At 41.6% G+C, this 17,106-nt stretch overlaps 1 protein-coding gene and 1 long non-coding RNA gene across 2 annotated transcripts in view; one reads left to right on the forward strand and one right to left on the reverse strand.

Moving 5' to 3' along the window:
• Nucleotides 1–2,696: 2,696 nt before the first annotated feature.
• Nucleotides 2,697–17,106, reverse strand: part of yipf1 (Yip1 domain family, member 1) — a 25,486-nt gene continuing 11,076 nt past the window's right edge. Inside the window, 9 exon segments of the mRNA XM_070439685.1 lie at nucleotides 2,697–3,360; nucleotides 5,705–5,818; nucleotides 7,980–8,162; nucleotides 8,379–8,545; nucleotides 8,726–8,842; nucleotides 10,723–10,795; nucleotides 11,850–11,951; nucleotides 14,442–14,605; nucleotides 15,597–15,653. Of these exon segments, the coding sequence (XP_070295786.1) occupies nucleotides 5,720–5,818; nucleotides 7,980–8,162; nucleotides 8,379–8,545; nucleotides 8,726–8,842; nucleotides 10,723–10,795; nucleotides 11,850–11,951; nucleotides 14,442–14,605; nucleotides 15,597–15,633 (942 nt within the window). The 5' untranslated portion in view covers nucleotides 15,634–15,653 and the 3' untranslated portion in view covers nucleotides 2,697–3,360; nucleotides 5,705–5,719.
• Nucleotides 4,177–4,436, forward strand: LOC139024757 (uncharacterized). The gene is made up of 2 exons (XR_011476116.1): nucleotides 4,177–4,253; nucleotides 4,326–4,436. It is a non-coding gene; the product is annotated as an uncharacterized lncRNA (long non-coding RNA).

Consider the following 17,106-nt stretch of genomic DNA (forward strand, 5'->3'; position numbering starts at 1 on the left):
TGGGTCAGTCATGGTGTGGGGTGGCATTTCTTTGTGGGGCCGCACAGCCCTCCATGTGCTCCGCCAGGTAGCCTGACTGCCATTAGGTACCGAGATGAGATCCTCAGACCCCTTGTGAGACCATATGCTGACACATGCACATTTGTGGCCTGCTGGAGGTCATTTTGCAGGCGCTGGCAGTGCACCTCCTTGCACAAAGGCGGAGGTAGCGGTCCTGCTGCTGGGTTGTTGCCCTCTCTACGGCCTCCTCCACGTCTCCTGAGTACTGGCCTGTCTCCTGGTAGCGCCTCCATGCTCTGTGACACTACACTACTATTCCATTTGCACAACAGCATTTGAAATTTATTGTCAATCAGTGTTGCTTCCTAAGTGGACAGTTTGATTTCACAGAAGTGTGATTGACTTGGAGTTACATTGTGTTGTTTAAGTGTTCCCTTTATTTTTTTGAGCAGTGTAGTATAGATAGTATGTATAAACTGCAAAGGCCTAAGCGTTGGTTCTCTAGTTCACTCCAATTGGGAGGGTGGTTTGGTTAGAAAGTAATAAAGAAAAATATTTTTAAAAAATGTGATATATATACCAGTCAAGTGTTTGGTGACACCTACACATTCCGGGTTTTTCTTTATTTTAATATTTTCTACATGTAGAATAAAGTTAAGACATCAAAACTATGAAATAAACACATATGGAATCATGTAGTAACCAAAAAAAGTGTTCAACAAATCAAAATATATTTTGAGATTTCAAGTAGCCACCCTTTGCCTTGATGACAGCTTTCACCCACTGGCATTCTCTCAACCAGATTCATTATTTATTCACCTGGAATGCATTTCAATTACCAGGTTGCTTTTGTTAAAAATCCTCTTAATGCGTTTGAACAATCAGTTGTGTTGTGACAAGGTTGGTTGTACACAGAGATAGCCCTATTTGGAAAAGACCAAGTCATTATTATAGGCAAGAACAGCTCAAATAAGCAAAGAGAAATGGCTTTCCATCATTGCTTTAAGGCATGAAGTCAGTCAATCCGGGACCTTTCAAGAACTTTTTACGTTTCTTCAAGTGCGAGTCGCAACAACACATCAAGCGCTATGATGAAACTGGCTCTCATGAGGACCGCCACAGGAAAGGAAGACCCAAGTTACCTCTTGCAGAGGATAAGTTACATTAAGGATCACCAGCCTCAGATTGGAAAGGAAGACCCAGAGTTACCTCTGCTGCAGAGGATAAGTTCATTAGAGTCACCAGCCTCAGATTGGAAAGGAAGACCCAGAGTTACCTCTGCTGCAGAGGATAAGTTCATTAGTCACCAGCCTCAGATTGGAAAGGAAGACCCAGAGTTACCTCTGCTGCAGAGGATAAGTTCATTACAGTCACCAGCCTCAGATTGGAAAGGAAGACCCAGAGTTCCCTCTGCTGCAGAGGATAAGTTCATTAGAGTTACTAGCCACAGAAATTGCAGCCCAAATATATACTTCACAGAGTTCAGGTAACAGACACATCTCAACATCAACTGTTCAGAGGAGACTGTGTGAATCAGACCTTCATGGTTGAATTGCTGCAAAGAAACCACTACTAAAGGACACCAATAATAAGAAGAGACTTGCTTTGGCCAAGAAACACGAACAATGGACATTAGACCGGTGGAAATCTGTCCTTTGGTCTGATAAGTCCAAATTTGAGATTTTTGGTCCCAACCGCTGTGTCTTTGTGAGACACAGGTGAACGGATCATCTCTGCATGTGTGGTTCCCACCGTGAAGCATGGAGGAGGTGGTGTAATGGTGCTTTGCTCGTGACACTGTCTGGTTTTATTTAGAATTCAAGGGACTCTTAACCAGCATGGCTACCACAGCATTCTACAGCGATACGCCCATCCCATCTGGTTTGGGCTTAGTGGGACTATCATTTGTTTTTCAACAGCACAGTGACCCAACACACCTCCAGGCTGTGTAAGGGCTATTTGACCAATAAGGAGAGTGATGGAGTGCTGCATCAGATGACCTGGCCTCCACAATCACCCGACCTCAACCCAATTGAGATGGTTTGGGATGAGTTGGACCGCAGAGTGAAGGAAAAGCAGCCAACAAGTGCTCAGCATATGTGGGAACTCCTTCAAGACTGTTGGAAAAGCATTCCTCATGATGCTGGTTGAGAGAATTCCAAGAGTGTGCGAAGCTGTCATCAAGGCAAAGGGTGGCTACTTTGAAGAATCTAAAATACATTTTGTTTTAACACTTTTTTGGTTACTACATGATTCCATGTGTTATTTCATAGTTTTAATGTCTTCACTATTATTCTACAGATGTAGAAAATAGTAAAAATAAATAAAAACCCTGAAATGAGTAGGTGTGCCAAAACGTTTGACTGGTACTGTACATATGGGGGATTGGAAGTGATGCAGACAATTACATTACAATCTACCCCCTACAAGAAGTATCTACCCCCTGGACCTCTAGCAGTGTATAACGAAGCCAGAGGACTGGCAGTTTCTGGACCTCTAGCAGTGTATAACGAAGCCAGAGGACTGGCAGTTTCTGGANCTGGCAGTTTCTGGACCTCTAGCAGTGTATAACGAAGCCAGAGGACTGGCAGTTTCTGGACCTCTAGCAGTGTATAACGAAGACAGAGGGCTGGCAGTTTCTGGACCTCTAGCAGCTGTTTTCTGTACATTTAGTATATGCGATAGTAATGACTCGGTAACAATGGAAAACATTTTAATACAAAAGAAGCGTCTTTCAAATGACATTTTTTTGTGAACAGTGTCTTATCAATATCAAGTTGTATGTGTATATATATATATATATATATAACAGTAAAACTATGACTAGGTAAACAGGAAGGAAGGGATCTACCCAGTAACACACCTCATGTTTAGTTATAGTTCTATATAGTTAAGGCAGAGAGTGTAGACACCATCCCATTACAAATAACATCATGTGGCCACCACCAGTGTCCGTTTCCAGAAGTCAGCGCGGGGGGGCGGGGGTGTTCCAAATATCACCCTACATTATAGGGGTCCTGGTCAAAAGCAGTGCACTACATAGGGAATAGGGTGCCATTTGGTAAATAACCCAGGTCTTCGAACCAGGGTCGTATTCATTAGTACATACACATGAAAAACATTTTAAAACCCTTTGCAACGGAAAACGCAAAATATGCGTTTATTATTGTTTCAGTCCATTTTCTTCCGTTTGGTACCAAATGAATACAATCCAGGTGTGTGTGTGTGTGTGTGTCGTGCTGTAACACATTACTGTGTCTTTAAGGGCTTTAACAGGAAGAACCACCCGGGCAAGGTCGGTGCAGCAGGTCGGTAACCAAGACGACACCACGACACCATCGCCACGGCAACTTGATCCTACCTAATAAAGGTAACAGGAGACGTTGCAATTAAAAAATAATTGTTCACTTGTTCCCTGTGGGAAGGAGAAATCATTTCCAGGACAGGAAGTCTGATGGCAGATGATGTTGGGCAAAACAGGTGGTAAATAAATAAGAAATGTTTTTCTGCTAACTCACACATTTGTAGACAATGAGTAAAAAACATAAAATGTCCCCCGCTAAAACCTTACCTAAACATGACACCTCCAACAGGATGTACAGTGGCATGGAAAACCACATGATACATTCACAAGTTTTTTCACATGTGTGTATTACAGGAAGTGCTGAGCGATTAGTGCTTTTTGAGGTAGGTTCAGTTTCGGTTCGATGATGAAAAAATGTATCACGGTTTTTGATTTCGATGATTAAAAAAAGAAAACATGAAATGTATTATGAAATAATAACGTTCAAATTATTTGAGAGCTTTTTAACGCAAATTCCAAAGCCAAAAATAATGAACATTCAATTGCCAAAACATGAAAAATATTCCATTGTCTCTGTCAGTTCCACATTGGGTAGACATCAATAGAAACATAGGAAATTACCATGAAATATTTATATATTTCAGTTGTGGATATTACTTATTTTATTTGATGACTTTATTATTTTTAAATCCTCAAAGGTATGTTCCCCAGACTGTACTGTAGTCATCACCTCTGATCAGACAGTATCAGTCAGACCATCTAATGTTATGTTCCCCAGACTGTAACTGTCCTGATAGTGGCATTCACCTCTGATCAGCAGTATCAGTCAGATCCATCTAATGTTATGTTTCCCCAGGGTGTACTGTCTGTAGTCATCACCTCTGATCAGTCAGACCATCTAATGTTATGTTCCCCAGACTGTACTGTAGTCATCACCTCTGATCAGACAGTACAGTCAGAACATCTAATGTTATGTTCCCCAGACTGTACTGTCGTAGACATCACCTCTGACCAGAGACAGTATCAGTCAAGACCATCTAATGTTATGTTCCCCAGACTGTACTGTAGTCATCACCTCGATCAGACAGTATCAGACAGACCATCTAATGTTATGTTCCCCAGACTGTACTGTCTGTAGTCATCACCTCTGATCAGACAGTATCAGTCAAGACCATCTAATGTTATGTTCCCCAGACTGTACTGTCTAGTCATCACCTCTGATCATCAGACCATCTAATTGTATGTTCCCAGACTGTTCTGTAGTCATCACCTCTGATCAGACAGTATCAGTCAGACCATCTAATGTATGTTCCCAGACTGTACTGTCTGTAGACATCACCTCTGACCAGACAGTATCAGTCAGACCATCTAATGTTATGTTCCAGACTGTACTATAGTCCTCACCTCTGATCAGACAGTATCAGTCAGACCATCTAATGTCATGTTCCCCAGACTGTACTGTAGTCATCACCTTGATCAGTCAGACCATCTAATGTTATGTTCCCCAGACTGTACTGTCTGTATCATCACCTCTGATCAGACAGTATCAGTCAGACCATCTAATGTTATGTTCCCAGACTGTACTGTCTGTATCATCACCTCTGATCAGACAGTATCAGACAGACCATCTAATGTTATGTTCCCAGACTTACCGTCTGTAGTCATCACCTCTGATCAGACAGATCAGTCAGACCATCTAATGTTATGTTCCCCAGACTGTACGTCTGTAGTCATCACCTCTGATCAGACAGTATCAGTCAGACCATCTAATGTTATGTTCCCCAGACTGTACTGTAGTCATCACCTCGATCAGACAGTATCAGTCAGACCATCTAATGTTATGTTCCCCAGACTGTACTGTCTGTAGTCATCACCTCTTCGATCAGTCAGACCATCTAATGTTATGTTCCCAGACTGTCTGTAGTCATCCATTGTAGCTAGGTGCTGCAGAGCTGTCTGACTAAAGAACTAGTCAAATTATTTTAAATTATTTTCACAGTATATGAAAACCACAACTCCATTCAGCCCCACATAGTTCTTGACTTGTCCGATTTCTTTCATGAATGATTTCATTTCTCTCACAAAAAAAAACCTAACTAAATGGAATAAAGTAATCGAACTTGAGTCGGTCAATTAGTGTTTTAATAACCCCCCCCCCCCCAAAAGACATGTTGGTTAATCGCTCAGCACTATTTCAGGTTAGTTCAATGTATGCGCACATGGCTAAGTCGCTTTGGACAAAAACATCTAGTAAATGGTATATTATATTATATTTACTCACGTTGGCTGCGGTGAAGGAGCCGCTAACATGTTATTCATATATTTAGTTACACAGTGGCTATTCAGACCACCAGCGAGGTGTGAATGGTCTACAACTCAAATATCTTTAGTTCCACCATTCCTCAGGACATTGTATTAGTTCTGTGCATCTACATGGTTGAGATGAATTGGTTCCATGGTCCTCCATAGCATCGATCGCAGTGTGTTCAACTCCAACGTACTGAAGAAGTAAGCCTGGAATAAAATAAACACAGCAAATCATTTATTCTGAGAGAACCACGGGATCTGCCCCAAATGACACCGCCATTCCCTTATAGTGCACTACTTTTGACCAGGACCCCCATAGGAATAGGGTGCCATAGGGCTCTGGTCAAAAGTAGTGCCACTATATAGGAATAGAGCTCTGGTCAAAAGTAGTGCACTATATAGGGAATAGGGTGCCATAGGGCTCTGGTCAATGTAGTGCACTATATAGGGAATAGGGTGCCATTTCTGATGAACTCTCATTTCCTGTCAGTCTTTTTTTTTATTAAGCCCTTCTGACACTCAATCTCTCTCTGTGAGTAGACGGGTCGTTCCACGAAATCAGTGCCTTTTGCGTAATTTCTGAAGATTATAATTTACGTCTGTCCCTCATTTTAAGCAATTCGTAACATACCATACAAAATGGATAATGGACATGCACAAATGAATTACATACAATAGGAAACTTTACATACAGTGCCTTCGGAAAGTATTCAGACCCCTTSACTTTTTCCACATTTTGTTACGTTACAGCCTTATTCTAAAATTGATTAATCTACACACAATACTCCCATATGCAGCMGTCAGGTTACCACGACAACGGTCTCAACAAAGTTGAATGTCTCTTGCTCCTACCCGGCAAAAGCAATGGCTATATAAAAGGTGAATGCGGACAAGAAAAATGTAAAAAGTAGAGCTGTTTTAAGAAACAGGAAACATACTGAGAATGATATGTGAAAGCAGTATATTGTACCATTCCACCAAGTTAAATGATTCACAGCAGGTGACATCGTTTGGGGTCTTCTGAACAGCATGGTGGAAAAGGAAGTAAGTTCTCTCTCTTTTTGGTCTATTTATAAATTGTTTTATCATCTTTGACTAAGGTGGTCAAGGTCAACATGTCAACTCTGTTCACTCAATTAAAAGTTTGGAAAATTTGATAAAAGGTTCAATGCAGCCATTTTGTTTTTTATCTCAATAGCAAATAATTTTTTCTGGGTAACAATTAAGTACCTTAATGTGATTATTTTTAATTACAATCGTCAAAAAGAAACAAAAAATAGATTCTTAGTAAAGAGCAATTTATTAAGCAATAATTTTGCTTGGACTGTCTGGGAGTGCTATGAGTGGGAGGGGAAAACTGAAAACTAGCTGTTATTGGCAGAGAGATTTGGAACTCTTTCTTATTGGTCTATTAACACATTTACCATTTACCACATTTACCATTTACATTTACCTAACACATTTGCCTGGTGATGTCACCAGGCAGTCCAAAACTCCATCCCACCAAAACAGGATGAAATGTATTTTCAAACAGCACTTACACTAAAAGAGCATTATCATAATTTTTAAAACAATTTGACAGTATTTTCTGTCGGCTAAACATATCCTCCATGCAATTGAATGTTGAAAGATATATATTTTTTATTTTTTAGAAGTTTGCATGTCCAAAAAGGCACCCATTTCGTGGAACGACCCAGAGACGTGATTCTCTTGAGTAGCTAGCTGTAGTCACACGTCGAAGTGGAATGACTGTCCATTTTCCAGTCAGTCATTGTTTCTGACAACCTCCTTCACCCTCCCTCCTCTCTCTCTCCTTCCTTTCTCCCTTTCTCCCTTTCTCCCTTCCTCCCTCCCTCCCTCCCTCCCTCAGGTAAACTAACTAACTTGACTCCTTTAAATCTCTTTCTCATGCGCTGTCAAGAGGGACCCTCCAAAAGTGTCCGTCACGAGGGAGTGTAGCCAAAGATACCGTGGTCTTCGGTGTAGCGCTCAGGCGGTTGCCACGCTACAAGGGCTCCAGTAGAATAGTGAGGAGGTAACTGAGCTCATCAAGTCATTGTGTGGGTCCCATTTTGGAGATGCAACCATTGGTGCTACAGAGCGCAGCCAGGTGAGGTTATCTAAACTGGGTCAAGTCGGCGATTTTTAAAATCAGGACATTGTGTTACATGACCAGGAACAACCCAACTCCGTAAGGCTGGTGTCGTGTTCACTAGGCACGAAAAAAAAAAAAAAAAAAACGGTCTGCACTTGCCCAATAATAAACACTCATTTTTGGGTTTTCCACGGTGCACAACGTTTAGAAACGTTTTGCTACGCTGTGCCCTAATGAACACCACCCAGGTGTGTTTTTCCCGGGAATAGTTACCTTACAACCGAACGCCAAGAGGATGTGGAGCGCCACGATGGCCGTCATGATCGCTATGACAACCCGGGGCCGGTCGTCACGGACGGCGGGCCAGAAGGTCAACACCAGGACGGAACCAGAGAGACAGAGAGCCACAACAATGGAAAACCACCTGACGGCCTCGTGCGGGATGATCCACAACACCTGTCAACAACAACACCTGTCAACAACAACACCTGTCAACAACAACACCTGTCAACAACAACACCTGTCAACAACAACATCATTAAAAAAAGAAAGGAATAAATATATCCTCAACATTAGCATTCCAACAAAGTAAATGTGACAATATCAAAGCTAATAAAATATAAACAATGCCACATAATCAGACATAAAACAGTGTAATCTGTCATGTTTTACCACAGCAGGTATGTAGACGGCCAGGGAGTATCCGTAGACACACACCATCTCCAGGAATGAGTAAGAAACTGTGTTCATAACCTTGGAGTTTCTCCAGACCAGCAGACCCCACAGGGCCAGGGGAACCAGCCACGCATAGCTGTAGATCGCCGTGGCCGCAATGGTCACTGGGAAATAAAAAACACGCAGAGGAAACAGTAGCAACAATCACATTCTTTTCTAAAACATTTACGGGACTTTTTTTGTTGTTGTGTTCAGTATCTATTTGACTGAGTCTTGGGAAGTGGAGGAGTCAGTTTGATCCTGTGTTTTGTTTTACCCTCGAAAAACTTAATATGACAACTCACCTTTCCGGAACTCTGGGACATATTTATACTGCGGGTTCCCCAGGTAAACCAGGAAGTTAGAGATGTTTCCACAGATGGCGATGACAAAAACCAGAGTAGCACAGATCCAGAAGGGACCTGGTGGCACAGAGATTGACAGACGGTATCAGTAATCTGTAGTATTTGACTGTGCATCARGGGCCAGTTTCAAATGCTGCTTCCACGTCCCTGAATCCACTTGTTGGGGTTGAATTTTATTCTGCCACTTGTTGAATGCCCTCATCAAGACACAGGTGCCATTATATACTCAGTGTTATCCACAAGTACATAGAGTAGCCAGCCAAATATAAAAAGTAGCTAGCCCCTCTGCGTTCAAAATGTTTTGCAGAAGGAGCTCTATTTTGGTGGCCTCCGGTACATTTTCATGCCTTAATTCCATCTGAAACACACAGCGAAATGATTGAATAATTTATCGAGTTTACCTCTCACATTGAAAAAAAATGTGTTGTGGTATTGTCTAGAAAGACATGACTTTACCATTGAAATTAGTGAGAATGTATGAGTTCAGTTCAGTGTGTTGTTTTTTGGTCTCGGTCTAGGACTATACGATCAAAACTATTTCAACCTTTTTCTCGTCTTCTCTTGAGATTAAAGTCTCATTTATAGTTTTCCTGCAAGATATTAATTGCCACAATTATGTTTTCTCTTCAAATTATGTATTTCATTAAAACAGAAAAATGAAGTATATATCCTAAATTATCTTGAAAAATAAATTAAAGGATTTGTTTTTCCAGGTTTCCGTTTATACACAGTTTGTTCAGGTTTTCGCTCTTTAAAATTATTATTTTTTTTTTTTAAATCACACTTTTTTAATAGAAAAACAACATAATTGGATGTTCTAAGTCCACAACAATGCTTAAACCCTCAAAACCCCCAGAATGAATCTAAGATAACTCAAGAAATCTGTTACTAATTAACGTTTTTGCCAAGAATGTTTTAGTCGCGCAATTTGACATCTAACTAAGAAAGTTTTAGTCGAGAAAAGTCACCAAGAATGTTTTAGTTTCTGGAGAGATCTGAAAATAGCTGTGCAGCGACGCTCCCCATCCAACCTGACAGAGCTTGAGAGGATCTGCAGAGAAAAATGGGAGAAGTTCCCCAAATACAGGTTTGCCAAGCTTGTAGCATCATACCCAAGAAGACTTGAGGCTGTAATCACTGCCAAAGGTGCTTCAACAAAGTACTGAGTAAAGGGTCTGAATACGTATGGAAATATGATATTTCAGTTTTTTTATTTTTATATATTTGCAAAAATGTTTTGTCATTATGGGGTATTGTGTGTAGATTGATGAGGGGGAAAAACAATTTAATCCATTTTATAATAAGGCTGTAACGTAACAAAATGTGTAAAAAGTCAAGGGGTCTGAATACTTTCCGAAGGCACTGTTAGAGAACAACTTTATTCAGTTCGACACCTTTTATACACTAGTCAACACTGGCTGTTRAGTTGCAAATCAACACACAGTAAATATCCTACTTGGCACCACGACTCCTACCTGGCGCCACGACGCTGGCTATGTGAAACACGCAAAAGAAAATAAATGAATGCGTCAGAAAACAATAATTAAGTCGTGGATTTTTAGTATCATCGTTACCATGTGGGACGTCCATCATGCTCTCTCTCTCCTCTGTGGAAAGAAATTCAACTGCAACCAACCACAACACACACAAATTGTACCCGGGAGGTGGGACAGACCGCAGGCTACGTAACCATGTRGTCGCTCGCTTTGTGACTGAGAGGCGCCTGTCCTATCGATAGATTGGTAGAAGATGCATATCGTTCATTGTAGCGAGAGTGGGATCGACGGACTAACCAATTAAAAAACGTTTAAATAAAAGTAACCTAGTTAATATGAAAAAGTAGACGGCTGAAAATAGAGTGTCTGATTAGCCGACAGGCTGGCGCTACGGAAAACATTAAGGTAACAACACTTCAGGACTAGTAGGAGGACGCTCACCATAAAATCAGGGTTGTTCGGATGTAGAGATGGACAAAGTTCTTCCTGGCCATGGCAATAACGACCCCAGATTCTCTCTCTCACCTAAGAAACACGTTACACCACAGTCGTTTTACAACCATACGTTCGTACACCCACGGTCGTTACACACCACGTCGTTACAACCACGTCGTATACACCACGGTCGTTCAACCACGGTCGTTACAACCACGGTCGTTACAAGCGTTACAACCACGGTCGTACCGAACACAGGTCTACAACCACGGTCGTTACAACCACGGTCGTTACAACCACGGTCGTTACAACCACGGTCGTACAACCACGGTCGTTACAACCACGGCGTTCCATACACACGGTCGTTACAACCACGTCTTACTAACCACAGTCGTACAAACCCACGTCGCTTACAACACGGTCCGTTACAACCACGGTCTTACAACCACAGTCCTTACACCACGGTCGTTACAACCACGGTCGTTACAAACCACGGTCGTACAACCACAGTCGTTACAAACACAGAATATAATAAATACATGATTACATATCCAAGATGGACGCCTATCCTATGCAGGGATGGATTACCGAAAGGGCACACGGGACGGGGCCCCCAACTTTTTGTTCTGCTTTTTGGGTTATGGTCACCTGGAGAGTCGTGGTGGGGCCTAGATAGCATATATCTAGGGGGCCTCGTAGGTTGTCCTGCAATTCTACACATATGCTAAGAAAATTATTATATTATTAAATAAAAAATAAAATTTTAAAAATGTTTTTTTTTGTGTTTTGTTTTAAAGTGCTTCAGCCTCAATGCAAAATGTTAACAATAGCATGGGACGGAGCTATAAACAGCGGAATCTCTCTCTTCTGACCCACTGCCAACAAGTGTAGAATTGCAGGAAATGTGCTTTTAAACTGCAACATTTTCTCTTCGCCTCATGACAAAATGTGTAGAATAGCATTATAAAACTGCAATTCTTTCTACACAAACCGTGTGTTGAAATGCAGGAAGTTGGCTGTTTTCCCCCACAATTTAATTCATTCTTAAATACTCATTGCAAATGTCATTACAAAAATAAATATTATGTTTTCAAAAAAGGCCTATTTGTTTGGCCGATTCAATTCAGGTGAACAGATGAAGTCAGTTGAAGTACCTGGTGTGTCTCTACGTCAAAGAACCTCTGATAATATTCAAAGGTCCAGAAAGGAGCACTTCTCTTCTGCCCAGACAACAGCTGAAGGAAAAAAGAAACATGTATTTTAAAACAATGTAACTCACATCCAGTAACAAAACACCACAATCACAGAATCAGATTCATTATCAGAAACATTAAATGGGCTTTTCTATGGCATGTGCTTTTATTTTCTGAACCAAACATTGACAACATCTGGGCTGTAACTAAGTGCTTACCGTTTACAGCCTATACGTTGTCAATGTTACGTTATAACGTGGTAAACTACACTATATATACAAAAGTATATGGACACCCCTTTCAGCCACACCCGCTGACAGGTGTATAAAATGGAGCACAAAGCCATGCAAACTCCATAGACAAACATTGGCAGTAGAATGCCCTTAAGAGCTCAGTGACTTTCAACGTGGCACCGTCATAGGATCCCACCTTAACAACAAGTCAGTTCATCAAATTTCTGCCCTGCTAGAGCTGCCCCCGGTCAACTGTAAGTGCTGTAAAGTGCTTGTGAAGTGGAAACGGATAGGAGCAACAACGGCTCAGCAACGAAGTGGTAGGCCACACAAGGTCACAGAACAGGACTGCTGAATGCTGAAGCACGTAAAAATAATCTGTCCTCGGTTGCAACACTCACTACAGAGCTTCATAATGCCTCTGGAAGCAACGTCAGCACAACAACTGTTCGTAGGGAGCTTCATGATATGGGTTTCTATGGCCGAGCAGCCGCACACCAGCCTCAGATCACCATGCGCAATACCAAGCGTCGGCTGGAGTGGTGTAAAGCTCACCGCCATTGGACTCTGGAGCAGTGGAAACGCGTTCTCTGGAGTGATGAATCACACTTCACCATCTGACAGTCCAACAAGACGAATCTGGGTTTGGAGGATGCCTGGAGAACGCTACCTGCCCCAATGCATAGTGCCAACTGTAAAGTTTGGTGGAGGAGGAATAATGGTCTGGAGCTGTTTTTCATGGATCGGGCCCCTTAGTTCCAGTGAAGAGAAATCTCAACGCTACAGCATCAATATGACATTCTAGAGGATTCTGTGCTTCCAACTTTGTGCAACAGTTTGGGATGACCCTTTCCCGTTCAGCATGACAATGCCCCCATGCACAAACGAAGGTCCATACAGAAAATGATTGTCGAGATCAGTGTAGAAGAACTTGACTGGCCTGCACAAAGCCCTACTCAACCCCATCGAAACCTTTTGGAGAATTGGAAACACCACTAGCCTGGCTCCCAAATGCCCAACATCAGTGGCCCGACCTTACAAATGCTCGTGGCTGAATGGAAGCAAGTCCCCGTAGCGATGTTCTAACATCTAGTAGAAAGCCTTCCCAGAGGATGGAGGCTGTTATAGCAACAATGTTCAAACGTACTAGTGGAAAGCCTTCCCAGAAGAGTGGAGCTGTTATAACAGCAATGTTCCAACATCAGTGGAAAGCCTTCCCAGAAGAGTAGAGGCTGTTATAACAGCAAATGTTCAACATCTAGTGGAAAGCCTTCCAGAAGAGTAGAGGCTGTTATACAGCAATTCCACATCTAGTGGAAGCTTTCCCAGAAGAGTGGAGCTGTATAACCATGTCCAACATCTAGTGAAAGCCTTCCAGAAGAGTTGGAGGCTGTATAGCCAGCAATGTTCCAACTATCTAGTGGAAAGCCTTCCCAGAAGAGTGGAGGCTGGTTATAGCAGCAATGTTCAACATCTAGTGGAAAGCTTCCCAGAAGAGTGGAGGCTGTTATAGCAGCAATGGTTCCAACATCTAGTGGAAAGCCTTCCCAGAAGAGTGGAGGCTTTATAGCAGCGCAATGTTCCAACATCTAGTGAAAGCCTTCCCGAAGAGTGGAGCTGTTATAACAGCAATTTCCAACATCTAGGACAAGCCTTCCCAGAAGAGTGGAGCTGTTAAGCAGCAATTCCAACATCTAGTTGAAAAGCCTTCCCAGAAGAGTGGGAGGCTGTATATAGCAGCAATTTTCCAACATCTAGTGAAAATCCTTCCCAGAAAGTGGGAGCTGTTATAGCAGCAATGTTCCAACATCTAGTGAAAGCCTTCCCAGAAGTGGAGGCTGTATATAGCAGCAATGTTCCAACATCTAGTGGAAAGCTTCCCAGAAGAGTGGAGCTGTCTATAGCAGCAATGTTTCCACACATCTAGTGAAAAGCCTTCCAGAAGATGAGAGGCTGTCTTATAGCAGCATGTTCCAACTCTAGTGGAAGCCTTCCCAGAAGAGTGAGGCTGTTATATAGCAGCAAGTTCCAACATCTAGTGGAAAGCCTTCCCAGAAAGAGTGGAGAGCTATCTAGCAGCAATGTTTCAACATCTAGGGAAAGCCTTCCCAGAAGAGTGGAGGCTTATAGCAAGCAATGTTCCAACATCTGATTGGAAAGCCTTCCAGAAGAGTGAGAGCGCTTTATAGTAGCAAAGGGGGACCAACACCGATATTAATGACCATGATTTTGGAATGAGATGTTCGACAATATAGGTGTCCCACATACTTTTGTTCATATAGTGTATGAATTTTTTGACCTCAGTCTTGTCGTCATTGCCAATGGTCATTGTCCTCTTCGAAGGATGTCACGGTGCAGATCTCCTTCTGTTTCTGGAGTTTGTGACTTCCTGCCCCGTGTCCTCGATACTGATGGTAGTCGCATCTCCGTTCCCACCCAAATGGCTCTCAGAACTGTCAAATTCTGTTTCAGAATGTTAGGAAAGAGAAAGTTATAAGATTCTGATTCAGAATGTTAGTAAGAGAAAGGTTATAAGATTCTGATTCAGAATGTTAGTAAAGAGAAACGTTATTGACAAAGTTTCTGATTCAGAACGTCAGTAAAGAGAAAGGTTATGAGATTCTGATTCAGAATGTTAGTAAAGAGAAGTTATGAGATTCTGATCAGAATGTTAGTAAAGAGAAAGGTTATGAGATTCTGATTCAGAACTAGTAAAGAGGAAGTTATGAGATTCTGATTCAGAAAAAAACTGACCTAAAACCACCATCTAGTGGGCACAACCTGGTAATATCAGGATTTTTTGAAGAAATTAACTTGTTCAAAACTAATTCAAAAATAGTGTCTCCTCTCTCTTCTTTGGGTAATTAACTCACCACATTTTATGCACTACCCCCAGTGTTTAGCTACCTGTAGCTTATGCTTTCAGTACTAAATACATTTGTTGATCCTTTGATTGGGTGGACAACATGTCAGTTCATGCTGCAAGAGCTCTGATAGGTTGGAGMACATCCTCTGGAAGTTATCACAATTACTGTGTAAGTCTATGGAAGGGGGTGAGAACCATGAGCCTCCTAGGTTTTGTATTGAAGTCAATGTACCCAGAGGAGGACGGAAACTAGCTGTCCTCCGGCTACACCATGGTGCTACCCTACAGAGTGCCGTTGAGGCTACTGTAGACCTTCATTGCAAAACACAGTGTTTTAATCAGTTATTAGGTGACGTGAATATATTTAGTATAGTTTATTCTAAAATGAATAACTTTTTCAATGCTTCACTATTTTTATTTTTATGAAATTCACTAAAGAGGATGGTCCTGCCCTTCCTCCTCAGTGGAGCCTCCACTGATCTGAATGGTATTATTATTATTATTATAATAATGTATACAGTCTATAAGACTGAGCACCAGCGGTGTCAAGCTGTATCAGAATGGCATTACAGTCTATTAAACACTCACCTTGAAATGTTAAGAGGAAATCGCTGTTAGCCGCCATGTAGGAGACTAATCAAGAGTCTGTGGAGACAAAGAAGATAAGTATCAAGAGAGATGCTTCTCCATAGAGATCCATTACGCTGCTGGCACTGTATCGTTACAGGGAATGTGGACAAACTTGTTCAATGATCATCACTCAGCASCTTTTTTCAGAGGATAGGAGGTTGACAGGTTTAACAATAACATTCACAGTATACAGTCAATGTAACTACTCGTTTTGTTTGTCCACTACGATTGAATGCAGATGACAAAACTAACTCAGCACTGCTGGGCGGATCAACATTTACAGAACGGAGGTACCTGGAGGAAATTGGGGGGGGTCACGTTATTTCAATTTCAGTCAAGGAAGGGTTTATTATTTTTAATCTGGTTCAGGGGAGGGTCATGTAATATTTTGTGTTTTAAATATATATATTACACACACACACACACACACACACACATACCAGTCAACAGTTTGGACAGCTACTCATTCCAGGGTTTTCTTAATTTTTTCTACATTGTAGAATAATAGTGAAAGACATCAAAACTATGTAATAACGCATATGAAATCATGTAGTAACTAAAAATGTGTTTAACAAATCAAAATATATTTTAGATTCTTCAAAGTAGCCACCCTTTGCCTTGAATGACAGCTTTACACACTCTTGGAATACTCTCAACCAGCTTCATGAGGTTTCACCTGGAATGCATTTTCAATTAACAGGTATACTTGTTAAAAGTGAATCTATTTCAACCGGAGAAAAAGGTACATTTGCCGACGGTAGCCGTGCTTGATGCCTACTTTACACCGCTGAGAAATGTGGGGGGAAAGTCACAACAAGAACACAGGATAAGAAACACAGGATCGAGACGAAAACTCTTGATGGCAGTGTGATGCATTAAGGAGAGAGTGAAACTATCGATGGCTGTGTGAATGCATTAAAAGAGAAGAGAACTATCGATGGCTGTGTGAATGCATAAGAGAAGAGGGAACTATCGATGGCTGTGTGAATGCATAAAGAGACGTGGAACTATCGATGGCTGTGTGAATGCATTAAGAGACGTGGAACTATCGATGGCTGTGTGAATGCATTAAGAGACGTGGAACTATCGATGGCTGTGTGAATGCATTAAAGAGACGTGGAACTAATCGATGCTGGTGTGAATGCATTAAGGAAGAGGAACTATCGATGGCTGTGTGAATGCATTAAGAGACGTGGAACTATCGAGGCTGTGTGAATGATTAAGAGAAGAACTGGAACTATCGATGGCTGTGTGAATGCATTAAGAGAAGTAGGAACTATCGATGGCTGTTGAATGCATTAAGAGAAGTGAGGAACTATCGATGGCTGTGTGAATGCATTAAGAGAAGAGAACTATCGATGGCTGTGTGAATGCATTAAGAGAAGAGGAACTATCGATGCTGTTGTGAATGCATAGAGAAGAGGAACTATCGATGGCTGTGTGAATGCCATTAGAAAGAAAGAAAGAA

The sequence above is a fragment of the Salvelinus sp. IW2-2015 genome, unplaced genomic scaffold (genome assembly GCF_002910315.2).
Source record: "Salvelinus sp. IW2-2015 unplaced genomic scaffold, ASM291031v2 Un_scaffold1849, whole genome shotgun sequence".
NCBI lineage: Eukaryota > Metazoa > Chordata > Actinopteri > Salmoniformes > Salmonidae > Salvelinus > Salvelinus sp. IW2-2015.